The 27995-nt window shown below is 42.1% G+C and overlaps 2 protein-coding genes across 8 annotated transcripts in view; both read right to left on the bottom strand.

Annotated features, from left to right (window-relative positions):
* Window positions 1–9913, bottom strand: part of MYO1C (myosin IC) — a 52338-nt gene extending 42425 nt beyond the window's left edge. The window contains exon 1 of one of the 4 annotated variants that reach the window (XM_032129848.1): window positions 9778–9913. In XM_032129848.1, the coding sequence (XP_031985739.1) occupies window positions 9778–9852 (75 nt within the window). In that variant the 5' untranslated portion in view covers window positions 9853–9913. Of the gene's footprint in view, window positions 1–12; window positions 247–7823; window positions 7921–8116; window positions 8141–9777 lie in introns of those variants that run through there. The other 3 variants (XM_032129852.1, XM_032129847.1, XM_032129850.1) reach the window with 3 other exon arrangements.
* A 2841-nt stretch (window positions 9914–12754) lies between these two features.
* INPP5K (inositol polyphosphate-5-phosphatase K) lies at window positions 12755–27979 on the bottom strand. Of its 4 annotated transcripts, none has more exons than XM_032129855.1 (13): window positions 27818–27979; window positions 25606–25713; window positions 24856–24964; window positions 22244–22360; window positions 21755–21927; window positions 21030–21141; window positions 20428–20537; window positions 19825–19851; window positions 17959–18151; window positions 17578–17715; window positions 17007–17090; window positions 16238–16342; window positions 12755–15250 (listed from the first exon to the last, which is right to left on the bottom strand). In XM_032129855.1, exons 1-13 carry the CDS (start codon window positions 27850–27852, stop codon window positions 15134–15136), a joined length of 1428 nt encoding a protein of 475 aa, XP_031985746.1. In that variant the 5' UTR covers window positions 27853–27979; the 3' UTR covers window positions 12755–15133. The 4 variants fall into 4 exon arrangements, with proteins under 4 accessions (XP_031985746.1, XP_031985744.1, XP_031985747.1 ...); XM_032129853.1 differs by lacking the exon at window positions 27818–27979 and adding an exon at window positions 25890–26323; XM_032129856.1 differs by lacking the exon at window positions 19825–19851.
* Window positions 27980–27995: the final 16 nt, after the last annotated feature.

Here is a 27995-nt window from a genome sequence, read left to right as displayed (position 1 = left end):
GTGTACACTCACCCTGCAGCAGACTGATTTTCTTCCTCTCAGGTGACACCACAATCCTTTCACAGGTGCTCCCTATTCTGATGGCAGGCAAGCAGCATTCCAGCAAAACTGCACTCAGTGACAAACAGCCAACTAAACTGAAGCCTCCAGAAAAAAATAAACAGTTGCAGGAGCACAGCTTTTGAGTTCCATGGCCGTGAGCCTGGACATAGTTCACATTCTCATCCTACACGGAGCCACTTCGTGGAATTTTCCTCCCAATGCAAGGGTTTGGATACCAGCAGCTGCCTGTTGAACAAATTCAGGTTACAGTTGCAACTCCCCTGTCCCCACCTAGATCCGGAAACTTCAGAGAAGACAACTTGGCAACCAGTCAGGTTTCAGTTTGAAGAGAGAGACATCAAACAGCCTCCTGCACAGTGCAAGTTTTTTTTTTTTTGCATAGAGAATGCCACATCTCTTGCAACATTTCCTCTTCACATGGAGCCCTCATGACCAGTCTGCCGGAGCAGCAGGGAAGTCCTCACTCCCTCCCAGCACTCACTACCTGCCAGGCTGCCAACACCAGCCATGCCCTGGTCTTGTCTCCAGGAAGAGCAGCTCTTTTTTTTTTTTTTCTCTCTTTCCTTTATGCTTCTTCCTTGTATCAAGACACAAATATCTCAAATCACATTAGTTTATGCTTGAGTCAAATAACATCTGAAAGCTTTACCCTAATATGTAAATGGCTCATAACCATCAGCCCATGTGCTCTTTAATTAAATCAGGCAAAGAGAAAAGACACTGTGCTTCTTCATTACATTGTTTTTCTTAAAAAGTTCTAAGGGACTTTAACACACCTGGTTTGGAAATACCTCTTGAATGTACATAAATTATCCTAAATTCCTCCTAGCTGTCTCAAATCCCTGCAAAAGCAGTCATGAGAGTGTTGTTTCTTCTGTGGCTTGAGGAGACACCTCTTTGGTGACCTTAAAGGACAGTATTTTAAGGTACTGAACTGACAGGCAGCACTACAGCTCACCTGCACTACTTTTACAATCAAGATTCAAACAATTTACAGAGACGCTTTCTGCTGGAAACCAAATTTTTAAGGGCTGAAACTAAGCACCAACTGAAGTAATACAAGAGCAAAGTCAATGGGCATTTGTCCCCAAGTTATTCCATAAAGCTCAGCTTTAATTTTCTTCAGCTGAATAGTCTGTGGGTCCACTTCTTCAGGAGGATGTGGAGGCCAAACAGAGAAAAATGAGATCCATCAGATCTCTGATATGGGCTTAATTTGGCCTCACAACCTTTTCTGCCTCCCCCGCATCTTTATCTCCATCAAACTTTTACAGCCTCCACTTTTTGGCCTCTGCTTTCCCTGCTGACCTCCCACACCACGTTGGCCTCCCACTCCTTTTCAGTTTCTGCTTTTCTTATTGGTCTCCCACCCTTTTTCAGCCTCCACTTTTCCTTTTGGCTTCCCACAGGTTTTCAACCCCTGGTTTTCTCTCACACTCCCACCCCTTCAGCCAGCACAGAATATTCAAACCCCCTGAACGTAATGAATTTGTAAATTCCCTTTCCAAACAACCATGTTTCACCTTGATATGTCCATCCATACTTTTTCTACACCCCAGCTGACCAGAAATAACCCATGTCCATCCTTGACAGTCTTGAAGTCAGAACAACTTTGGTTTATTCCCAAGGAAACATGGTGGCTCTCCCAGTAATTCCAATCCTGCTAGGATTATCACAACAATGTGCAGTTGTGTTAATGGAAGTATAAAAGTAAAACATGAGAATTTCTGGGATGGTAAAAATTGAGTGCTCTGAGCTTTGCTGATAGCTCCATAAGCTGCTGTTCCCAGGTCCTATCCAGCAACTTTCTGGACAGAAGATCAGCAGAATTAAATATCATCTGTGTTCCCACAGAGTGCTATGGTCGGGCATACACAAAAACACACTCTGTACTTCTCTGCAGAACTTGCTTTTGATCCCCTCCCCCACTTATAAGAGCAAACAAATCCATGCACAAATAAAATGAGGATTTTGCAAGTCACATATTTTGTATTCGCCTTCATTTTCACACGAGCCAAAGTTTTCCTTTCTATTTTCCAACAAAATCAATTCCAAAAAAGCTTGTGATTTTGGGAAAAGTCAAAAATAAACTTTTTGAACACACTATTTAAAATGAAGCACTTGGTTTACTTGAGAAATGTAATGGGTGCTCTGCTGGTTGTTACACTTGGCATTGTTTGTTCAGTACCCCAAAACCAACCCAGGACACAAACCCTGGCTGTTGTTAAAACCTTTACAGGTGCAGTGGGTGGGGAGGGAAGTTTCCTGTAACATCTCTGAGAAAACCCCATGCTAACACAGAACAGCAAATAATGAGTCAGGAAAAGGCAGAAAAGCTCACAACTGAACTCCAGTGCTCACTCAAATGAGGCAAAAGAAACATCTGTTTTGCTGTCTCAGTTCCAATTCTGTCAGAGAGAGAATTCCTGGCTTCCTGGTGCAAAGGTGTGGCTTTCCCTCCCAAGAAGCACAAGAGGCAATTTCAAACAGACTCCAAAAGTCTTAAGAGTGGAAGACAACCTGTTATTTAAAACAAGATGTGTGGACAGAGAACAAGGCTTCCTGGTCTCTAATTTGGAAGGTTCAATAAAACTCTAGAAAAGCCCAACACTAATTTGTGCAATAATCTTCCCTCTCTCCAAACCACACCAGCTTTTACTGCAGATCAAAACCTGAGCTGCAGAAGCACCATTTGTAATGCAGTGCTGTGTGGCGTTGCAAGTATGCAGCAGGTTTTGTTTTTTCCAAAATGTTGATTATAGTGTGCAGCCTTGTAAAGCACAGAACTGCATATTTTAGTTATTAAACTTCGCAAACAATTCTGGCTGTTGAAAGTCATTTCCCTGAGTAAACAATGACTCAGTGTGGGCTGTATAATGTACAAGTTATTAGTTACTGTTAGTGAGTTTAAAAAAACCCAGCTCTATACAAAGGCCTGCTTCAGAACGGAAAATAGTTTTCCTCCTACTTCTATAGTCCCAGTTATATTGTTTCAGTGGAATTTAATTTTCTAAAAAGCTAAACAGATCACTATCTCTTCATTATATAATTGGACATTGACTTAACTGGACCCTTCAGCCATGAACAATATGTGCAGAGTGAAAGCTGAGTTTACCCTTTTTTTTTCCCCCTCAGTTTGTCATTATAGTGCTGAAGTAAAGATGATTCTTTCCTGGACAGAATTATCCCACCCAGAGCAGGCAGCAGGTGGCAATGAAAACAGACATAAAGACAACCATAAAATATTGAGGATATGGTAATGAAGAAAAATGCAATTGCAAGCTCAATAAAATCCTCTGACAAACACTGCTCCCTAGTTGAATTACACCTCCTTCTATAATCCTTCTCTTCATTAGCAAAATGGCCAAATACACCTGGTGATTGTCAGCTGGCAGAAGGCACCAGGATCACTCTGCCTAATGAAACTCAGCTGCTAAGGCACAAAGGTTTCCCTGCAGCCTTAGACCCACTCCAAAGGCTGTTTTCCAGCTTCCAGTGTGCACTGTCTCAGATCAGGAGCACATCTCTGTGTTACCTTTTGCAAGGGTGAAATCTCTGGTCAGACACCAGAACACTAAAAGGAAATACAGAGTGAAATCACAGAATATCCTGAGCTGGAGGGACCCACAAGGATCGTCCAGGCCAACTCCTGGCCCTGCACAGACACCCCAATAATCCCACCTCTGTGCATCCCTGGGAGGGTTGTCCAAACACTTCTGGAGCTCTGCAGCCTCGGGGCTGTGCCCATTCCCTGGGGAGCCTGGGCAGTGCCCCAGCACCCTCTGGGGGAAGAACCTTTTCCTAATACCCAACCTAAACCTCCCCTGGCACAGCTCCAGCTGCTCCCTCAGGTCCTGTCCCTGGTCACAGAGCAGAAGCTGCAGCCCCCAATGAGGTCTGACCTCAGTCCCCTCTTCTCCAGGCTGAACAAACCAAGTGACCTCAGCTGCTCTTTACAGGACTTCCCCTCTAGACCTTTCATCATCTTTGTCGCAAACTCTGTGGTGAAATTTTACTAGAAAAGTGCCTTCAAAAGAAATTAACAAAATAAATTTGAAGGCACAGCTCTACCTTGTAGAGCCCAGCCTGCAGGCTGAGTGCCGTGACAGCTGTGTCACAGAGGACTTCCGAGTCATTCATGGACTCTCCATTTCCTGGCAAATAACACATTTTGACACGACATTCTTCACCACCAACAATGACACTGCCCATTCGGAGACAAAGCTTTCAGTGACTGCAGCCTGCTCTACCTCCCAGCCCTGGGACCTCGCTGCCCAGAAGGCAAACACTGCAGCACTCCAAAGGTATTGCCAAAATGTCAGATTCTACATCCATTTATTATCAGCTGCTGAACTGAATCACAGGAAGGGCGGTGGCCAGGCTGGCCCAAGGTCACCACTCTGGTTAAGGGGCTGAGAGTGTCCCAGGGAAGCTGGACATTGGCACCTGACCAAGTGCTTTCCTAAAGAAAAAAGCTGCCAGGGAGAGCTATCCATGCATGCATGAATGCCACAGGAGTTCTAAATACTAACCTTTACTGCCTTCCAGTACAGGAATTTAATACAGAACAGACCACACTGGAGATATATAGCAACAGAAAAGGTACTGGGCCTGCTGCTCCTTGTTGTATTTAAATGTTTAAATATTTAAATAAGGCAGGGCAGGGCTGTAAGGAACACTTCCACCCCCACAGAACATGACTCAGTTGCAACAAATGACTTGAGATTTGTCCACTCCGAACCTTCTGCCATAACAAGCTTTGTTAGCCTTTCACATTTACTTGTGCTGCCTCCTTGTATCTTTATTAATGCTTTCTGGGAAGAGCTGGCTACCCACCCCACTAATACATCAACGAGAAATATGCAGAGGAGGGCACAAAATACACAGCAGGATATTTTCCAGTGGAGAGATCCCTGAATTCAGGCAGAGAGAGGCACAGCACAAGTGGCTCCCTCCGGGCAGAAAAAGAACTGTGTTACAATCGCAGAGGAAGACAAGGCATGCAAACCTCACCCACTAGAGGTGACAGCAGGTTGGATGTATGGTTTCTGTAGAAGCCAAGCATAGCAATCCGAGGCAAAGCCAACCACATCACTCAGGAGCTGGTTACACAGCAGTAAAGCAGCATTTAACACAGGAAAAGCCCTGACAGGAGACACACACACGCCATAATTGCGATCACTTTATGCCAGCACAAAGTGCCCACCTGATCCCAGCCTTTCCTGCCTCTGTGCAGATGTTCCTGTGCTCACACAGAGAGCTGGGCTGGGAAGTGGCTCCACACAAATCACCTGTTTGTTTGGCCTGCTCGGTTCTGATTTGGGTAAGTTCTCATAAGTTAACCACGTTTGACTGCCACTGATAGAGGTAACCCAAGGTACAATACAGATGGTTTTACCCACGGTAACACTTTAGAAACACACAAATCAGCCTTTATAAACAGTTCTGTAGCCTGTGAAAGGACAAGTGATTGAGTTACACTCACATTGCTTACAAAGGGCTGTGGGACAGACCAGCCCCGAGAAAATCCGCTCTACTTTGAGTTCCCTCCCCCTCCTTTTCTGCAGCACCTGTAACACATCAGCTTTTCCCAAACACACATTTATCCTACAGAAGGCACTGCTGGTTATCTGTGAACAGTGCTCACTCAATTAGTCCTTTGAACTGGTAACAAAGTGCTGCAGCCCAGTGATCCTCAATGTTTTACATGCTGGAACCATTCACACCTGCCAGGTAAGAGCCAAGGGAAGGGGCAGTGGGAGCTGTACTTTATACACTCCCCTGGGACTGTGGCAGCTGCTGCAGTTTGTTTTTCCTGCATTTGGAGCAGACTGTTCCTTTGGACAGGGGGAGAAGAATTTGTCCAGTTCCTAGAAAGCATGTGGTTCCCAATGCAGTAATAAGCAACATGACACCACAAACAACAGAAAAATCCCAAATATCTGAACAAGACTAAGACTATCTTAGGTTTGCATAAATGCATCCATAGAGTTTGAGTTTATTCATAGAAAGAAACACTAATGTTATAAAGCATTCTTAGCCCCCAGTTTTTTACTGGCCTTCCTTCAGTGGGCTTAGATCAAATAAGAAAATTAAAAATAAACGAAAAAAAAGTTTTCTACCTGGCATGACTCATTTTGTCAGGATCTATGTAAGTTCTCTTACAGTTATTATAAATCCTGAAGACGTACTGTAAATCACAAGTTTCTTTGCTATTAATTATGCAGAAGAGAACAGAAATTACACACTGTGGATCCTGACTCACATGGGATCTCCCACTCCTTACTGTGTTATGATTCACACCTTCTTTTGCTCTTTAAAAATAAATCTATCCTTTATATCATGATAAATTAGGACAGCATGTGTTTAGTGTAGCACTCCACTGGTCCCTGCCAGGCAGAACACAACATTCATATTTACACAGCCTCTCCCTAAAACACAGGATTATATCCACTATCAAAACTGAAACCCCTGAAGTGTTATGACAGCAGTTGCCGTATCAGGGCCTACTGTGAAAATTAAGAACTCATCAGTTCCATAAGCCTTAGGCAGTTTCTAAAAGTTTTGAAAAGGTGCTGACAACTGGTAATTGTCTATTGCACCAAAAGGGGATGAAAGAAAAATGCCTTTCTTCCCAAGTACTCTAAGATGTGGTTCTGTTTTCGTGGCTTGTCCCACCAACCAAGCAAATTTTCTCATTTGTCACTTTTTCAAACTAAGCAGCTGCCATCTACAAGTAGTTCCGGAGGGGCCTTCTGCCCCGAGCAACTGTCAGAGAGAGATTAAATACCAGAATAATCTCTGTATTGTATCTCAGAATCACTTTTCCTCTGTAATCCTCCCAACGACAAGAATGCAGCTCAAGCCAGCTTACTTGGAAAATTCAAGTTACTAGAATGAGTTGCTCATTCAGGCAGAGTCAGATTCCTTCCATGAGTCACTGTCACTTAAAGCAATTAACTCCAGGTATATTAGTACTGGGAAAAACTGGCATAGAAAGCAGCACAAGAGATGGAGACCCCTGAGTCTCAGTGAGGATGTAGAGATGTGGACTAAACTGGAGAAGTTACGGAGTTTGACAATCTCCACCTGTGAGGGAGGGCTAAATATACCGAGCTTTCTCCATGAAGTGCTTTGAGGCACCTGTGCAAGCTCTGGCAAAGAAGGAAGAATTCTTCCAATGTGAACGTCAGTGCTGTGCACAGCAGGGCGGATCACACCCAACAGCGCTCGGAGCTGTAACGCAAGTTTGGGATGTACAGGAAGCCTGTCTTGACAAGGGCAAGCCAAGCCGCCTGGAGCCCCGGCCGTGCCACGGCCACGTCTGAGCCGGGAGCAGCCGCACGCCCGCCACACCCTGCCCGGCCCCGCCGCGGCTCCGCTCGGGCTCCCCGCGAGCAGCGCTCGCCCCGTGCCGGGCAGGGCGTGCGGGATGCGCGCAGGGAAGCGTTACCGGAGCGCAGTCACGGACCGGCCGGGAGCCAGGCAGGGAGCAACTGCTCCGGGCAGCCGGAGCCACGCCGTACGGCCGCCAGGATGCCGGCTGCTCTAGCCCGCTCATTTGTTCCTTCCGTGGAAAACGCGTAGAGTTTCCGGGAAGGTCGGCGGCTGCGGGAGAACGGCCGAGCTGCGGCCGCCCGGGGCGCCGCCTCCGCTGCCCCCGCAGCCATGTGCCCGAGCGCCGGTGCCGCCGGCCGGGCAGGAGGCGGCCGTACACACCGGCCGCTCGCTCTGTCGCTCGCCCCCCCGGCCCCGCTCACCTGCGCTCGGCGCCCCGGGACGCGCGGCTCGGGGCCCTGCGGCGGCTCCGCGAGCGCCTCGGCGCTGACTGCCCGCGGGAGCCCGCGCCGCGCCGCTAGTGAGCATGTCCGAGCGCCGGGCATGCGGGCTGCGGGCCGCTGCCTCCGCCCTCACCTGCACCGGCCCCGCCGCCACCGGCACCGGGACCCCGCCTCGCCCCCCGGCCCGGGCCGCGCTGGTTACACTGTCCGCGGCAGCAGCATCCTGCTGAGCAGCTTCTGCACCGAGCTGTTGCCTCGAAGGGCAGACGCACCTGTCTGCTCCAGACGGACAAGATAAATCTCGAACGCTGATGGTAATTCTACCGGCCCCTCCTGGCTGACGCCTGGTTCTGGGAGTCATCAAAAGTGCATGTTCCTGGGAAGGACGCAGGGTGAAGTTCGCTCTGGAGTGACTCCACCAAGCTGAGGCAACCATCCACTGTGAGCAGCAAGTTGGTTCATCCCTCACAGGTGTGAAACACCCGAGGCAATCTCGTCAGGATCCACAGGAAATTCTGCACATTGAACTCCAACAGCCCGAACCACACGGAGCTGAAACAGTAAAGCTCTGCTCTTGCCACTCCTACAGAAGTTTAAAGTATCTTAAAGTTTCTCTTAAAGCACAGGACATCAAAAACCACCTCTCTCTGGCCACTCATGCAGCACCAACAGTGCACCAACACGCATTGTTTTCGAAGTCGCAAGTTACCGTTTCACCGAATGTTACTAAGTTTAAAACATTTTAGAAAGTTGAACCGATACCTTTTCTCTCTTTGATGTCTTCCCCAGGACCCTGGCACATGCTAAGGTTTAAAGGAACATTTTCCCCTGGGAACAACAATCCAGTCCTGCCAGTGTCCCCTACTGTCACTACAAATAAGTCAGTAACATTCCTGGACTGTTTACTGAAAACCAAAGAACACCAAAATTGTCACTGTCTCCTCTCCCAACAAGGCAGAGGGAGCTCTCAGTTTTTTCTGAAGAAAAATGACTCTACCTGACAATTGTGTAACCACACAGTAAATGTCTCAGCTAATTTTCAGATGGAGTTTCAGATTAGTCACTGGAAAGACAATGCTAGGAAACAGCAGCAACATGCACAGATGTGCACTTCAGTACAAGATGGCCCTACCAAAGCTGAAGATCTGTTAAACAGATTTTAAATAGCTATGACAAAGAGAGATAAATTCACAGTTGCATTTAGGTACTCCTAAACATTTTAAATTTTACATAGTTCCTTTTCTTTAGACTCCTTTAATTAAAAATTATACAAATGCAGATAGAAAATATTCTGACGCAAAACATGCAGAACAGCCAAGAAAACTGAAATTATTCTTAGAAAAGTACCGTCTTTCTCAACTGTTTGTGTCAAACCAGAAACAATCAGCTCATGGATTTCCATTTGCTTACACACAAACCCTGAACACAAGTCAATAAAGTCCCAAGTAAACAGAGTAGTCAGTTCCTTGAGATATTTATAAAAGTCTGTTAATATGTCCCTGTACCACTGAATTTTCCATCTGTGAACCTTCCTGTAACATTCAGGGCATGAACCCTGTGACAGCACAATCAACACAGAAGAGGAACAAAATCATTGTTCCAAAGCTCTTTCCCATCCTCTGCAGCCTGAAAGTGCTCCCAGAACTCTGACAGAATTCATACAGCCAGGCCAAACATGAAACTTTAGTACACTGCAGTATTTCTACAGGAAATACATTTTAATGGTTTTCTAAACTCCCACTCGCTTCATTGCTACTAATTCCATCCCAGAGAGAAAAAAATGTTCACAACACAGCTACAGTCACTCCAATGACCAACCAGCCTTGCAAACCCTCCCGTTCTTGCCTTGGAGTTGCTCAGTTCAGATCTAAGTTGGTTATTGTGTAACCAACAGTACCAGAGGGGGACAGAGAACAATAAAAGCCATGCTTACAGTCTTGCGCTCTGCCTTGCGGCCGACCACGCGGATGATTTCTCCTGTAGGAATACGTTCAATCTGCAGTTCCATTTTTCCAAGGAAAGTCAGTAAATCCTTCTATTCTTTATGGATAGTTCTGATTTCAGTGTGCAGCAGCAGCACACAACCTTGACTAAGTGCAGCCTTTGGTTCGGAGCCCTGTTGTGAGAGGAAAAGATGAACCTCTGTATTTATACCAAGTGTTAGGTGTGAGCTGAAACAATTAAGTTCAAGACTGGTTTTCACTCGTTACAATGTGCCACGACAGTTCCAAGAAGGCTAAATTTATGTTTGTGTTTATTGCCTCCAACTTTGTTGATGTTCCATTTCTGTCCCAAAGGGCTCAGAAAAGTCAGGTCGCTGCGGATGCTGTTTCAGAGGTGTTGGCACGAAACAATCCCATGGTGACTTCAAAAATCTACCAAGAGATTTTGTGCAGAAAAAATGCTTCATCTTTGCCTCCAAGAGCAAGCAATAGAAAATCCTGATTGCTCCCATGGTAACTACAGGAAGTTCTGCAAACTGCTGCAGAACGGAATCATTATTAATTGAGTCCTTGAGTAGCTAACTAATCATGGCAAAGGAAATTAATTGGCACGTTACTGCACAAAAATTCCTACAAATAGGAGAAAAATAATCTGGTGAACACTGGTTTAAGTGCAATTACAGAGCTTTACAATGATCATGCCATCCATTAATGGCGTGGCCAGACCTATCACCCTCCAAAAAAGGTATCAGATATCCTGCCTGTGACTGGGGGAAAAAAAATCACTCCCAATTTCAGGCATTTTAAGACTTGCTGAGGAGATAATTCTTTCTATCTTCTTGGAAGAGCCAAATTTGAATTGTCAACTCTACTACAAACCAACTCCAGTTGATAATGCTTGCCAAGAAAGCATTAACAAGATTAATTAATAACATTAACAAGCACTGGCTACTCCAGAGCAGATACAGGTAACACGATTCTGTTCAGCAACTGCAAAGAAAGGGCCTGTCACTGTTCTGTTTCATATCTGGAATTATTCTTATGCTTCCTTAGCTGTTATACACAAGATTGTTCCAGTCCAACAATTGTTTCCTTGAGCACCTACTTCCCAATACAGAGTTCTACTAAAAAAGTAGATTTTATCACATTTTAAAAACCCTCACCGTCACTTCCTCAAACAAACCCACCCTATTCTCAGTAATATGGAGCAATACCCAGCCTGGTTTATCTCCCCTGTCTATGGAGAGAAATCACAAAGGTCAGAACACCAGAGCTGTGTAGGTGGAATGGCTCCTGTGATGCAGATAGCAGAATTATGTGTAAAAAAACTTCTGAAAATTGGCTACAAGTGAGTGGTAAGAGGGGAAAAAAAACCAAGAAAAGGTAAAGACAGTAAAAAGAAGCAGAAGAAAAAAAATTCAAAAGAAAGAAGAAAATGAAAAGGGGCACAGAGCACAGTGTGGTCTCTGATGAGCCTGAGCAGTAAAACAACACAGTTACAGTAAACTGGTATGTGACAAATGATGCTGACACACTCCCTTACCGGAGCTGATGTCTGTACCTGAGAACTGCCAGTTTCAAAGCATGGTTAGCAGGTTAAAACATTTGCTATTCTGTTTTTCATCCTTTTGTGGTGCCTGTATTCATATTTTCTGAATTTTTCTCCTACCTCTGCATTTCCTCTCGCCAGTTTGCATTCCCAGATCTTACACTTCACTGTTTTGCTCCAGTGATTCTCCCACCCTGTGTTCAACAATTCCCACACAGATTTCCCTTGCTGCTTTCTAGGTTGCACAATGTTCTTTTTAATTGCAGAGACCCTGTAAGTGGAAGATGACAGTTCCACTGTAAGACAGGGAGGTGGGAGGTACAAACACAGATGGATGATGTTCCTCAAATTGAAGCATTTAGACAAGTTCAGGGCAGTCCCCGAGCAGATCATTTTCCAGAGTAACTGGGTATTAAATAGAAATTGCTTCATATCAATCACTTTCAAACAGCAATCCCTACATCCAGGGGCAGAAAGGGCCACAGGAAGCTTCCTGTTAGCATCACAGAGTTCTCAAAAAAGTTATCATTTCCTCTCTCAAGGAAAACCTAATTCCAGCTTTGTTCAACTGGCCTTTCCACTGCAGTATATTAATTAAGACAAGTTCATCTGAGTGTCACTCAGTGTCCAAGAGCAGAGAAGGAAGCAGTGGTAGTAGAAACAATGGTCTTTATCAGAACGTATTTTTAGGGTCTCACAAACACGCAAGACATCTTAGAAATATTTCCTGTTTACACAGAGCTGTACTATCTGTGTGCAATGATACACTGCACATCCTGAGGTTAGCCAGCAATCAGAAATATTGTGGAAGTTAAATGAGGCTAGACTGGACAACATTCCTTAGGAGACTTAATTGCCATTTGAAAATAATTTCTCCAACAGCAAAGAGTTATGAAAAGTTACCTTTAGATGCAAATCAAGTGCAAATTTATATTAAAAAATACAAAATTTAAAATACGAAGCATAACGTGGCAGATCTTTCATAAAGACAAAAAAGACACTTCAAACCACACTGAAAAATTCACTGTGAAAAAGTGAAATTAGAAGAACCTGTTCTCAAAAATTAAGAAAGAATTTTAAGTGGTCTGGGCATTTTTACAAAGAAAATGTCAAAACCTCCTCACTGGGGAAGAGGGACAGAAAATACAAAACCACAAGAGCATGTAATACTGGATTCATTGAAATAAGGGAAAAAATAAGATGAATCTGCTTTGTCCAAAGGAAAACCAGCATTTGTCCTTGCCCTTCTTTTGCAGCCCAAAGCCCTACCACATGTTCTTACTCATTTCCTTCTAAAATACTTTGTGTCTGTGAATTAAACATGACCAAAACAAGTTCCTTGGAGAAAGGTTACAAATTAATCCTCCCCACCCAAGCCAGTCTGTTCCTTCTCAAATTAACAGAGGCCATGCACAACACTTCACTGCCAGGATTTATTTTAGAGGTACATGAAAAGAAAACACATGAGTATAAAAACATTTCCAGTGATTATAACATCCAATTAAAGGTGTTTTAAGAAAGATAAATTTCATCAGAAATTGCATCATTACAGGTCATGGAATAGTTTGAAAAGCTACCATAGGTAACAGTAGTAAACAAAAGTGCCTCTGTGTGCATAATACTGAAGAAAGAAGTGCAGAGTTCTGTGCAGCATCCTCCTTACACACAAGCAGTTCCAATCCCAGCTGCTGTGGGCATTTTCTGGGAAGTCCTGTGGTTCAAAGAATCAGTTTACAAAATGCAGCTTCTGTGTCCAGTGACAGAGGGTTCTCAGCTCCCACAAACACAAAGGATCTCGAGTGTTTTGTCCCTGCAAAGAGGCTGCATGGCTCCCTCTGAGCTGCTCCTGCCCAGCAGATGCACCCTGCTTAGGAGAAACTGGATCTTGGTCCACAGTAAATCACCAGCTGTGGTCTGGAATTCAAAGCCCACTGTTTTTTGGGCTCTCCACAGAATCTCCTTGCATGGAGAATGGTCAGAATTACACAAGTGAAACCAGAAACAGGGCACAAGTCAGGAACTGCAGAAGTTACTGCAATGCAAAACAGGGATTTGTCTGATGCCCTAATTGCCAGAAGAAGTCACCTATCTGGAAAATTCAGTGCAAAACAAATTCTTGGGAGACTAGTATAAATGGGAAAACTGTTTCTAATATTGTTCCAAAATGTAACAGGAATGTACAAACTGTAAACCTCAAGGCAGTGTTAATCCATGCAATGAACACAGTAACCTCTGAACCTGCCCTCACTACTCACAACTGGGAACAGTTCCCAACACCAAGCATCACGCTGAGATACAACTGAAACCTACAGAGGCCAAGTGTTCCTAAACCCCACTGCAACTACCTAACCAGAAAACCTATGTCAGAGCTTCAACAGGACACAAAGACACCTGGACCTCAATAGATTTTATACAGTGAATGATGGAAGCAAAACAAATATCTTATCAAGCTGTTAACTTTCTATCTCAAAACAACCCTGAAAAAAATAAGGCTTTGAGAAAAAGAGCAAAAAGGAATCCACTCAGTTCTGAAGGAGTATTCCAGCATGAACATCCCAACACACTTTGCTCTTCCACTTGAACCAAATTTGCTCTTTTCCATCCCTAACCACCATGCCAGTGAGGAGTAACTAACTACTCACCACACATGGGAGGGAGCTGTGGATACAGAACATGGGAGACTCACAAGTGCTCTGTTCCAGCACTGCAGTCTGAGATTCTGTGGAATGTTGATGCTTCTTCCTATCCTTTCCAAAGATCTCTATTTCCTCATCTAGAAACAAGACCCTTTCTGAAGCTAACTACCTTTCAGGTTCCTAAAGGTACATGAAATTTCTTATTCCATCTCCACCCTCAAGTGCACAGGATACAGTAAGGTCTGAGCACCTCTAGAAATCAGAAAGTTTGCAGACTGATTACTATAAATTCAAGAGATTTACAATTTTCAAAGATCATGCCAAATGCTTCATCAACCAGGGGCTGCTCACCTATGCTAAAGCACTTCTCAACTTCTGCAATTTCCTTCAGAAGTTACGGGATCCTGGCTAACTCCAAGCCAGGGACTGGTATAAAAATAAGTTTATTTTTCTTTTTTTAATGAGGGGGAGAAAGCAATAAGCAAATTGCTTAATTGTTTTGTAAAAGAAGAATTTTTAAAAAATCAGGAATAGTGTATTTTGATAAATGTATTTCAATTTGGAAAAATCAGAAATGGAAAATCCTACAAAGTGTTCTCAGTAAGGCATGAAGAGAAGGATCTACCAAAGCAGACTTTATACACTCCGAAGATTTTGTTTTCATGTGGCCTGTTGTCACTGGTGTTTCCCAAAAGGTAATTAGCTTACATTTGAAAGTCAAATAAAATTTTAAAACAAGCTAACTAGCTGTATCTAATAAATAATTTTTAAATAACTTCATTTAAACTCAAAATTTGGAAATCAATTATTAAGTGGTTACAGCATAGTAAATATTGCATCGTAAATAAAATATCCTCTACAAAAAAAAGGAACAAGCCAAAAAATCTATTAAACATTGCAACTTCCTTAGATTAAATCATTGCATTAGAAATGTCTATCACCTTAAAACATACAGCATTCCTTAAGTGCTATTTTTACAGTTCTCATCCAGTGCAAGAGAGTTACTCTCCCCAGAATAAAAATATCCATTTCCACAATAAATTATCTTCTACGAGCTTACAAAGTTTCTGAACAATCCTACCTGTCTTACTCCATCTTCTAAGAGCAAAAGCTTACAATCGCTAAGACATAAAGAATCATCTGACTGCTGAACCAGGACCATTAAATGCCCCTTCTCTTTTCAGAATCACCCCCTGATTCTGGATTGTCAGGCTTCTGCAGCCAGCTGCTCTCTTCCTCTGGCAGATCCCCTTCTATTGGTGTTTTGCTAGGCTGAATCTAGGAGAGAGACAAGTAACAAATTAACAATTCAAAAGCACCATGTTGCTCTGTATTATTTATACCATTATATAAAGAATTTGATAAAAATTAAGAAGATTAAGAAAATCTACTATAGTGATAGCAAAATATGAAATGTCATCCAAGAAGAAAGGCAGCAATCCTGCAGAGTCTCTGATAGATATTGAGCTCAGAGACAACACAAATACTCCACTCTGCCATGTTTCTCACCCATACAGAAAAAAATATACATTAATAAAATATAATAGTATAAAATAGGAATGAGATACCAGCCAGCCCAGGAACTTTCATTATTGTATTCCCTAAGGCACTGGAATTTTACAGTCTTCTAAAACCCCTTCATCCTCATCATCAACAATGCAGAATTCCAATTTAATGATTCCCCACCATATTAGCACAGCCATGACAGCGTGGAAAATTATGCCCAAACAAAATTATTCTGGAAAAAACAGTGCTTGTGTAGAAGCAGCAATGCTTGGTTAGTTCATCTTGTTTGGGCAGGTTAAGTCATCTTTGCAGAAATTAAACAAAGCCTGTTAATCAAATAACTTGAGTCCAGCTGTCCCATCCTTCCCAAATTCAAGCGACAATTTCCAGGAAACACTTTTGTGCAAGTCACAAAATGAAGCACAAAAAGCTCAGCTACAATCTGCCAGAAATTTGGCAGCATTTGATTTGTCATCTTTACAGAAACTGGGGACCTAACATTACAGAGCCTGAAGTTCCAAAAGAGAACACAGAGAGAGAAACCTGTCTTATTTCACTGCTGTGTGATGCCACAACAGTCACTCAGAGTCTTTTGGCATATAAGCAAATTCTTTTTAGCTAGGACATATTCTTTTAAAAATTCCTTCTGCTGCCACCTTCCCAAGGATTAACACAGCTATGTTCAGATGCATATGAAAACAAAATAAATATTAAAAAAAAAATTACATCAACATTAATCAGTGCTTCCAAATGTATTACCTGAAAAGGCTCACTGATGCCAACTATTGACTGCAAGTTATTGCTATAATAACAAAGCAAAAATTCTCCTCCCATCTTAGGTATTTCTGAAGCACTCATGTAAACCTGGCAAGAATAAGAACAGGCAATGAGCAATTTCCACAGCAAAAGACGTTTACAAAAAAGCCATTCAGGACACTATCAAAATCAGTATCTGCTATTTATAAGCATGTTTTAAAACGTAAGCTCAAACAGATGAGGACAGAAATAACTCAGGAAACCGTCTGAAAATTAAATCAGGGAGGAGAAGGAATATCCTTCACCATGTCAGCAAGCTGGCTTGGTTCAGTGAGAAGGGAGAAGAGACCCAGAGTGCTTTTAAGGGAAGGGACAAAGCCACAGAGCGGCAGACGGAGTGGAGCTGCCTCCTGGTGGGAAAAGCAGAGCAATTCACTACCTTGGTTTGGGCCTGTCCCAAGGAGCCACGGTTCCCAGTTTCAACTTCTATTCGTTCAGATAAGTATCTTTGGATAGTTACCATTTGTATCAAAGTAAGTTTTATTGTTTGGTTTAAATCACTTTAGGTAGTCACTACTAGAAAGCTTTGTAACTGACAGCAGCTTTTAAAGAGGGACCAAAACATTCAATAGGAACAATTAGGAAGAGGGATTTTAAATATTGTTCCAAATTAACTTCAACTGGGAAGAGAATACAGAACCCCTAAGGAGAAGGGGATATGGAACAGAACTCCAGTGGGAAACTACATTAGAAAGAAATACAACTGACTTACTTGTTTGCTGTCTTTGTTGGAAGAAATTTCATCATCTTCCACCCAAGCGTAAGTAACATAATCATTCACATGCCTGAAAGTCACCTGCAGGGAAAGATCCAAACCATCAGCTTCCTGATGGAAACGAAAACCATACACTACATGGGAAACTCAAAGTTGTGAGAGATGTTTACTTTTTCACTGAAATAATTAAAGCACTCTTATGATCAAAACATTTTGGGGGCTTGCACAAACCTTTTGTTTTCTGAGAGGGTGGGAGTGCTCTGTTCTCTCACCTGTCTATAGACTTTTATTTTTGTTCTTTTTTTTGTTGCATAAACTCCTTTCCAGAGCTTCTGAAACATTTTACTTAAATAAACCACCAGATTATCTTAGCAGAGAATTTAAAGGGTGTGGAAGAACTCCCATGCTGTAGGGCTAAACCATCAGCACACAGAACTAACGGCAATCAAGGACACAACCATTTCAGAGAGTTCTGCACTAGCAAGAATCACTGCTCCAAAACTCTCAACGACCTCCTGCAGTCACATTCACCATCTTTGCTGAAGATCCATGATGAGATTAACTTTACCTGGAAGAGCCCAATCCAGTCCCAAGCGCTGCTGGGGAATTCAGGCACCGTGGAGTAGCGCATGAAAACATCGTGCTCTGCACTCCACTCACCCTCAGGACTCAGCGTGACCAAGGGATCTGAGACAAGAGGCTTCATCTACACAAAAGAACAGAGTTAAACTCAGTCAAGCCTGTCATTCTTTCAGTTATTCTTTTCAAGTTATTCTCTGTCACAATTGCCACCTGTGGGACTCTTTAACTGACTGGAAATAACCTGAAAGCAATTTGCTGCCTTCACTATGATCAGAATGAAACAGAGATTATGGTTTAGGAAATCAGCTGCTGTAAGGCAACACGGAGTAAAACAAACTTTTTCTGAACAACATAACTGGGACAGCACCTCAATCTTGAAAGTTCCTGTAACAGGTTTGTGATCACTGATGCCATAGCTCATGTGACTGACATAGTTATTCAGAGTAACAGAAATCGGGTTCTCCTCTTCAGGGAATTCGCCTTCTTTTGATGCAACCTCACAGAGATTTTTCACTTTCCATAGAATTCTATCAGTCCATGCTGGCTTTCTTTTCTTCTCACTGCAAAAATGTAAGGTAAAAAGTGAAATGAGCAGAGAAACAAATTGCCAAAAGCTAAGAATGCTGTGCAAAATCTACTCCAAGACTGTGAGATACATATTAATAAAAGGAGGCAATCATATCCAAGCTTCATTTTACAGCTCTGTTTAATGTGTTTTACAACCAACATTTCCTTAATTTGAACTCCATTCACCCCAGATCAGTTTCACGGCTTTCTGAAAGAGGAGTAAAATGAAGAGGAGAAGGACGTTTCAGTGGGTTAGTTGGCTTCATACAGGAAATGATACTTTCTCCTAAAACCCTGTAAAAACATGCATGAACATTGAGTGAGTACAGCAACTGCCCCAGGCTCCAAATGTACAGATATTCTGAGAAATGAGGGCGTAAACATAAGGAATATGTAGGAAGAGTTTGAAGGATGTTTGAAATTATTCAAAATATTTGAGAGCAAGTTTCTTTTAACAACAAAAAACAGGACAAACTTGGGTAGCTTATGGTAATCACAGGTGCCAGAGCAATGCTTTATTTAGAAGTTCCTCTAAATTGTACCAGCCTGCATTTCAGGTTTGCAAGCTACTGCTGTCTCATAACAACAGGCTTTTAAAATTCCATAATCAAGGAAGTTGTGCCTGCAACTGTGCTATACATCAAACTGTTATCACAATGCAGAGTTTCCTTTTATACCACATCAATTACACCAGAAGACACGAGCCCTCTGTGGTTCTCTCTGTAGAGGAAGACTTAACAGCAACTCTCTGGATGGGGGGGATCACTTCAAATTGAAATGGAGAAAAGATCATACCCTATGGAAGAGGAATTAGAATGGACTGGATTGGATTATAAAAGTTAAAAGGAGAATGTGTAAGGAAAACTGTCAGTTTAATAACTTTAAATATCAAAACCAAGGCCATTTAGTTCAATATTCAACAGAATTTTGTTTTACCCCTTCCCACCTTTAATAAGGTGGAAAGATTTGAAATGACTATGGGCTCTTATCCCACTTACTCCAGTAATTACATAAACCGACAGAAATCTTTATGAGCTGCCAGATGTCTGCTCTGCTGTGCAGGAAAATACCAAAACAACAGCTTAAGGTAATACACTCACTGTTTTAGAGAAATGGGGTATTAGATGGGAAACAAACCCTCAAAATTCACATTGAAGAATTATCAAAAGTAATATTCTGTGGGCTTCAGTAAAAGCAACTTTTGCAGGGTGCTTGCCTTGAGCTCTGCTGGTCACCCCCATCTGAGCAAAGTCTCTCTGGTAGCTTGAACAGCAGCAGGATGCACACAGAATGTATAAATACACTTTTTATTCTTTCAATCAGCCAATACAGACAACCAGCCTATGAATCCCAATATGCCCAGGTTTGGATTATTATAAGTCTTTTTTGTTAACTGGATTTACTGCTGGTCCCATTACATCTCTTTGCATTCAATTAAGAAGCAAAATGTCTTTGGATCCACATGAATGAACTTCCAATATTAAGTGCAACAGCAGAGTAGGTAACAGTGCAGCTTTCAGACAGGTTAAAAAAAATCCCTAAAGAAAATCAGCTGTCATCTGATTTTCAAATATTTCACAAAAATCAAAGCAAAAGCTCAGATGGAGCCTTGTTTTGATTCTGAAATATTAAAAAAACTACAAAATTCAGAAAGTTCTCTTCTTACTTAAACCAAAACAGGGACTTCTGTTCTCTGGAAGTAAAGAAAAAGATCAGTACAAAACCCTGTTTGGACAGGAACTTATCCTTCTGTGGAAACATAAGACTAATACTTAACAAACAGACTTTAATATCAGAGAAAAACTTTGGAAATATGAGATACTCCATTTTCAACTTAAAACAATCAACAGAGACAAATACACATTAATTTTCAAATACCAGCATACCAAATGAAATGCTTAAACAGAGAAGGGAAACAAAAATGGCTGACAATTATTCTTTTGCTCCTTTTTCACAACCAATGAGCACTTTTAGTAGGAAAGAACAAAACAGAAGCAGCTTAAACAAGTGCTCATTTATTCTGTGAACCTGGTCTTTCCAAAAAGGAAGCCGGGTTGTTTCATTACTTCCCTCATACAATCAGCAGACCCCAGCTTCTTCAGCAAAAAATATTCATTTACTCAGATTCAATCAATCCAAGCCTAACAGAACAGGTCAATAGCCCCAATTCATGAGCACAGTCAGGAAATTCAGGTTTGCTGATTACTGAAGTGATATTTAAGCAAGCACCACATTCACTCTCATATTCCCAACTCATTTTATCTTTTACCTCGTGTCATAGACCTCCGAGTAAAGGTCAAACTTGTAGGTGGGCTTAAACTGCAGAGGACCCTCTTTGAATTCCTTAAGAAACACTTCCTTCTTTTTTGCCATATTTAACTGCAAATATAAAAAGTAAAATTTAAAGATTATGTTTAAAAATCTGGTCTTAAAGGATGATTGGGAAAGCATCTTCCAGGAGTTCAACATTGCAATCAGTACAGCGTAATTGGAAAGGTGAATTCAGAAGGGCCTCTTTGTTATAGCGGAACTCTTGACATGATCCATCTGAAAGCTCTGGGGCAATTCCAGAATAAGGTTGTCTTAAAAATAATTCTTGGGAGAAGTCAGGGTAAGGAACAACTTGACAAGACATGAAGTTCAAAGAAAGCTCCAGTCAAATGTGAGCATTATAAATGAGTAAGAAACTACACCAAAGCAAAAAAAGTTGGCAATTAACTGGGGCTTATGACCACCTCATGTTCCACCTCATGACTGCTCTCAGTTTGTGTTCTGTAACAGAAATTAGAAGCTCAAGGTGTAATTTAACTACTGTGTTGTGTTTGTGTGCATTAAAAACAAACCCAAACCCCCAAAGAGACTGAGACCTACCTGGTCCTTTTCCCACAGCAGATTGAAGCGCTTGTTATTGATTGATTCTCTGACAAAGTGTATCCCATAATCTGCTATCCGGAAGTTTAGATCTCCAAACCAGAAGAGAATCCTTAAAAAAACCAACCAAACCAAAATGCATAAAACATGGCAGATTTATAGGAAACCATTAAATGAGGGAAGAATTTGACAGAATATTAGCCATTACACTAATTAGGTGCTCTAATCACTTATATTGCTTAATGCAAACAGCTTAAACACAAACATTAAGTAGTTATAGATAAGCTTACACAGGGATAACCTGCTGCTAAGTAAAAAAAATTTAAAGTAATTGGAACAGTAAATTAAGTCCCTTGCTTTCTTGCTGCTTGCTCATTACTGCCTGAATATTAACTTCTCCTGAGTCTTATGTCTCTGAACATTTAACAGCAACCTAGAGGATTTTTGGTATAAACAGGCTTTAGTTTCTAAAGCTTTCCTGCATGACATGTACAGTCTATATGCTAACAAATGTATTAAAAAATTAAAGACTGGAAGAAAACAGTCTTGTAAAACAGACATCTGTCTTTCAGGTTATCTTTTCCTCACAGGTTTCAGGGTCAAGGCCAAAGGGACATTTAAAATAAAAATGATGGATGAAAACTCCAATCCCAAAACTCTTCAGTGCAAGAGTTCACCATATAATAGATAAAACCTATAGAGACAGAACTAAGTGAACAACTCACTCATGATCCATGGGACTTGGAATATCCTCTCCTTCAAACTGCATTTCTAGAATTTTTTCAAAGTCATCCAGTCGCTGCTCTGTGTTCTCCATGTGAGCTGGCAAGTGGCAGTTCATGAAACAGATCGTGTGACCAAAGAGGGACATGCGGATGCTGACTCCTCCTTTGTTCCCCTGGGATGGAAGAACAACATTCCCTGAAACTGCAGTCAATGCCTGCAAGTGTAACTACTAACACCACCTACAACTTTTTAAATCTTGCAATTTAGATTTAAATCAGTACAATTTCTTCCTACACAAGTTGTTGTGTATCAGCAAATAAACCGGTGAAATTATGGTCTGCGCTGCACACAAGGCTCAAACAAATGAGTCTGCTTGTCAGTTTATTAATTTTTAATTAAACCACATCTCCTATCTCTCAGCATGGATCCATGCAGAGGCACACAGCACCATAAGTAACCAGGGCAACCACATCTCGGGAATTCCTTACCCAGTATCCATAGAGGCCTGTCCGTGTGTAGCGGGTGTGGATGTCCCGGACGAAGGGAAGGTGGACGTGCTTCACAAAGATCAGAAGCAGCAACCCCTGCATGCGAACTGAGGAGAGCTGGAAGAGACAGAAAAGAAGGAATGGTCATTTCCAGGAGTTCCTTGGGTTTACTTCACAGGAGCTTTTAGGGGAAGAAGGCCAAAGCAGAAGTCATGCAATTCCCTTGCCAAGCCTGGCCTCAATACTGTGACACAGTAAATGCAGACCCATTTCAGTGCTGTGAAAAACATATTCCTTATAAACAAATCTGATCAATCCCTCAGCTAATTAACACAGTTCTAACATTATATTACAAATTTGAAGTTGACCTCAAAACATGCACCTGCCCAAACCTCTTTAAAGACTTTTCTTCTGCCTTACCAGCCTCTTGTTTCATTCTTTAAGAATCCTGTTCATGAAGGACCAAATCCTTCACTTTTCACCTAAAAGCTTTACAGCTCACACGTACAAGTCCTCCAACAGCAGCAAGTTTTTCAAACTGAAGCACCCTTCAGCAGATCATTAAATATTCTAAATGCCATTAAATGCCTCAAAAGCACAGCAGTCAATTCCAGGCATCTGCAAAAACAATGAGCTGCAAACAGCAGTAACTCCTGCCTGCAGTGCCTGTAAAAACTGATTTACCAAACACTTAGGGAGCATACAGACAGGGGGGGTTTTGTAGTTTAGGGTTTTTTTGGTTTGTTGTGTGTGGAAATAGTCTAATAAAGATGTCCTTCATTGAACATTTATGGACTTTACAATGTTTCTGGCACGAGACACAAAATTCATTGTGTTTGTTTTAATGATAATGATTCCATTTAAAATACAGATATTGAAATACATTAATTGTAGTTCAATTTTATGCTGGATTAATTTAGAAAAAGACTACGTTAGAATAAAACTGACATGCAACAGCTGGAAAAGCACAAAATTTCAGCCCAAAATTTAAAACAGAATTCCTCTTTTCTTTGTCTTCCTATCTACACAGTTAAATGATTTCAGAATATATTTTAATGTTCTCATTGTCTTTGAACCCAACAAAACACCAAACAGAATATTGAAACAATGGACTGCAATTACTCGACGATGCATGAATATTTTAGTAGTCAGCATTCTCCTTTCCATAATTACATTCATGAGGTACTCGGATCTTCCAGTCCCTCTATTATTTATTTGCTTTGTTTCATTCTGCTGTGGCCAGTCCCAAGACATTTCTCAAGATCCACAGGTCCTGAACACCACAAGGCACTGACCCTTCCTCTGCTGGAACCAGCACCAGTCTCACCAGTCCTCAGAGCCAAATCAAAGCCCTTGCACAGAGGAAACATGATCCTGTGGATGGTGAAAGAACTGACTGTGACCAATGCAACACTCTGAAACAGACTCTGTTACTGAGGGGACAGAATGTCCCGAGGATGAACACCTATCCCTCCACACCCAACCTCGTCACAGGTCAGCCAAGGGGCAACTGCTCCTCTCCTCCTCAACCAAATTCCTGGCTAAGTCCTAGGATAACCTTTCCTTGCTGCCTGGTTTGATTTTGACCCGGCCTGACAGCTCCCCCTTATTATGAGAGCTAATCAAGTCCTGCTGAAAGCCATTAGGTGGCAGCATCCATTCATTAGTGTGGTTCAAACTCCCATAGTTATAAATTAGAATTCAAAATCAGCCAGGCATACCAGCAGGAATTCTTTTAACTGTGTGTATACAGGGCCTGAATGTCAGCCCACGGCCAGATTTTGAATTTTTATCAGCAGTGACTTAGGCCAGAATGAACAATGTGGGTTTTTTCCTTTTTGTAATTCCCAATGGGTCCTTTGTTTTGTTTAATTACAATTAAAAGAACAGCACAACTACTGAGTCTGATTAGCACGCAGATAATGCAATCACCTCAGCAAAATCAGCCTGAAATAATGCTGGTTTAAGAAAACACTACAAAAGGCTTTTAATTTCTCTTTATTAGAGAAATTCAGGATATCTTTCTACGTTTATTGTTTTCATTATTAAAATAGCCAGTACTTTAGCTGATCTTATGTCCCTGATATTACCCCAAAATCTTGTCATTAAAATTCCCAAATAATATTATAGGTCTTCAACCAAAAATTAAGTCCTCAGGTAAATATATACACCCACTAAAATCCTGTTTTACACATATGCAATTTATTTTCACCTGCAAACAAATTGGAAAAAAAACCAAGATAAAGGAGCCTTACCAATCTTAATGAAAATCACTGCCACTGCTTGGGATATTTATAGTGCAAGACTACATTAGAAGCATCACAATACAGTTCCCCAATACTGCACAGAGCAAAAACCTTTTCTACAAACAAGAGAGAGATAAAGACATTGTGGCCACAAGAAATATGCTGTTCAGTGTAAGTTCACATCACATGAAAAACAGGAAAACACAAGTGTGATGAAGAATCACTTCTAACATACGTGTACCTATGGAAGTGGCAGACACCTGCAAAAAACACCATCAACTTATCTTTTATGGAGCATCTGAGGAAAAAAATGTAAGATATTTTCCTTCAGTTGCTGTGACACTTAAGAGAGATGTAAATAATTACCTTGATATACCCCAAGGGAGACAATACAGTCATGAAAAAAACGCTCCATGGATCATCAAATGCCAAGTCAGACAGAAAATTTGTGATTCTTGAGTTCACCTCCTGTAAGCTGAATATATCACAATTACTCACACTGCACCAGTTTGTTTTGGACAGAATTCATAGGAACTTTGCAGAACACAGACCCCAGAAATTTCCTGCTGTTCAGTCTTTCATTCAAGCAGTTTAACCCACACACAAATTTAACACATCTGACACTGAGGAAAATAAAATTAAAGGAGGTTATATACACCTTAAGACAGAGTTTCAGACAATGCCAAACTTAAGATGTGTTGTAACAAATAACCTGAATGTAAGGACTTAAGAATTTCAACAAAGTTTGGAAAACAGAGTGATAAATTGAAACTAACAAGCTTGCACTAACTCCCTTAAAACATCCAGAATTTTCCATAACTTCCATATCAAAATGAGCATGCCTTTACACGCTAACAAAGAAAACAGCAGCCAAAAGTTTTTGTGTGTTTAGAAAAAAGATGTTCTGCATTCTGACACAAAATAGCAGCAGATAACTGCTATAAATCATCTCTGTTCTAAGACAATACTCTGGTTAGACTAAGTTAACTCTTCACCCTCTGGTAGCAATAGTGTTAAACCATCTCCCACATCAGACAGTCCTCCCAAAACAGACCATGTTGAGACCCAGCAGTTTTGCAATAAACTCACAAAGCAAGTTCTTTAATATACACTCACCCTATAATGTACATATCCGTGGTCGGGCCCAGTGAGTTCAGCTGAAGTAAACTCGTGACATCGGGAGGGGGAGAAGCTGTGCCCACATTCCAGGTAACTAAGTGTAGTCTAAAAACAAACAGAAAACCCCAAATTTTTTTTTGCTAAAATTGAAATGTGGATATGCACTCTCCCTTAAGAACGCTCTGATTTCCCCACAGAATTTCTGTCACTTTTCATCAATCAGAAATCTATTTGTCAGCCCCGACACCACCACGAAAACAACCAACTGGAGGGAACAAAACCTGAATTCTTGCCACTTATCCTTCAGCTTTTTCCCCCAGCGGAGGAAAGCTTCATCTAGAGTGCGAGACACTTCTTCGTGGATCTCATCATCCGAGCTGATGTCCTCCACACACGCCATCAGCTGGGCCACCCTGTGCCGGAGCTGCACGCGGCCGCTGGAGCCGGTGCTGCTGATGCTGGCAGAGCGGCTGCGCAAGTTGGGCAGGCTCTCCAAATCGTTCAGGGAGAGCCCCTCGGAATGCTGACATGCATCCTCGCTGCTGAGGGATGCCATCTGCTCGAAGTTAAAGCTATGCCCTGAAGGACTAGCCCATGAAAATCAAGAGATTGATAAGGGTCTTCCAGATCCTGTGGAATTCAGCATTGCTTCCAACACAAAAGGACAAATGTAGGGGCAGCAATGCTGAAAAAAACCTGTGGCGTTCCCACCACACTCACTGGGTTGTTACAAAAGCTGCAATCACGTCCTACCACACACAGTGAATTGTGTTTTTCATAATAGATTTAATGTGGTTAATTCTACAAGCTCAAGGTTTAAAAGAATTTATTGTTGATTTGAATCGATCATGTGCCTGTCTGTAGGCAAGGACAAATGTAATCTCCAGCTCCCAAAAATACAAAGTTCTGATCAGAACCAAGCAAAGCCACTGTTCCTCTCAACATTCACATCATAGGACTCATCTGTTGCTTCTTTACAAAATGGTCATTTCAGTACCAGAGCTTCTAAAAGAGATTCACTTTACTGTCAGTCTTGTTACATGACAGACAGGCTTAAAAAATAATAATTATTAATTTTCCATCCATCTTAGGGTTCTACAATGACCTTATAAACACTGATAACCAGTGAATCCCACCAATACACCCATTGTTAAGGCTGTATTTTTATCCCACAATCAACTGCCTGCTCAAGGTGACACACAATGTATGTGGAAAAGCTGGAAAATGACCTTGCATAACACTTTAAAATGATCCATAACTTCCCTCACTAATAGTATATCTTTGTAAGACTACGCTGAAGTCACCCAAAAGCTACTCCAAAACAAATTTCCAGGGGAAAAAAAAAAAATGTAGGTAGGCTGCAGATCTAATTCTGCCACCAGAGATGTATCACTTGGGAACGCTGTCCAGTTACTAATTTCGTAAGACAATTACCTGAGTAAACAAAACTGAAATAATGTTGAAGCCATCAGTCATTACTGACAGAAATTCAACTCCTCAAGGTGCTGATAAAAACACAGACCTCAGTGGTAGAAACAAATACTGTCCTAAATACAAGCAACCTACTGAAGTCATTATTTAGCACCAGCAATGCTAATCCTCAAATGATTCTATAGCAGAGAATTTCTCAGCGTCACAGTGCTCATAACACAGCCTTCGAAGGATTTTTTGAGATATTTGAGCTATTGTCAGCTTGTTGGTTTGGTTTTTTAAGTTTTCCTGTCACAGGCCGTTACCCAAATCCCATCTAAGCAGGTTTCTGTAGGGAATAGAGCCCGGACAGGACACCAGCACTTCTCGCCACAGAACGAAGACGCATTGTAAAAACACCGTAAAAGCAGAAGCTCAATATTTACTCAAGCTGCTTCTTCCTAACAGAAAGTGACAAGTTCAGACACCCTGTATATTACAAAAGTGCAGATGCTCGTGCCCTCATTACACATTAACAGAGCTCCGGGAAGTGCCAAGGACCCAGAAAAGCCCCATAAGCCTCCCTGAACCACTCCAGTACCGACCTTCCAAACCAGAAAAATCAGCTTTTCTCCTCTATTTCATATGACTACGCAACGCTGCCAATTTGTGTAACTCCTCGTTAATACGCACAAACACAAGTTTCGCTAATTCTCGGCGATTTACGTAACCGCTTGGGGCCACTTTTCGGAGCTGCCCTCAGACCAGCGCCTCGCGCCTCTCCGCGCGCACCACTCACCTCAACTCCTTCGTGGGAGTGCCCGCGGTCTCCATGCCCGGGATTCCCGCAGGGAAGCGCTGCCCAAAGGACCGGGAAGGGGCCGGCGGAGCCCCCCGAGCTCCCCTCACAGGACCCGGCCCGGCCGCGGCCTCCGCGCCGCCCTCAGCGCTCCGCGCCCATTGGCGCGCGTGACGGG

The sequence above is a fragment of the Corvus moneduloides genome, chromosome 20 (assembly GCF_009650955.1).
Source record: "Corvus moneduloides isolate bCorMon1 chromosome 20, bCorMon1.pri, whole genome shotgun sequence".
Classification (NCBI taxonomy): domain Eukaryota; kingdom Metazoa; phylum Chordata; class Aves; order Passeriformes; family Corvidae; genus Corvus; species Corvus moneduloides.
This window is presented reverse-complemented; position numbering and strand designations above follow the sequence as displayed.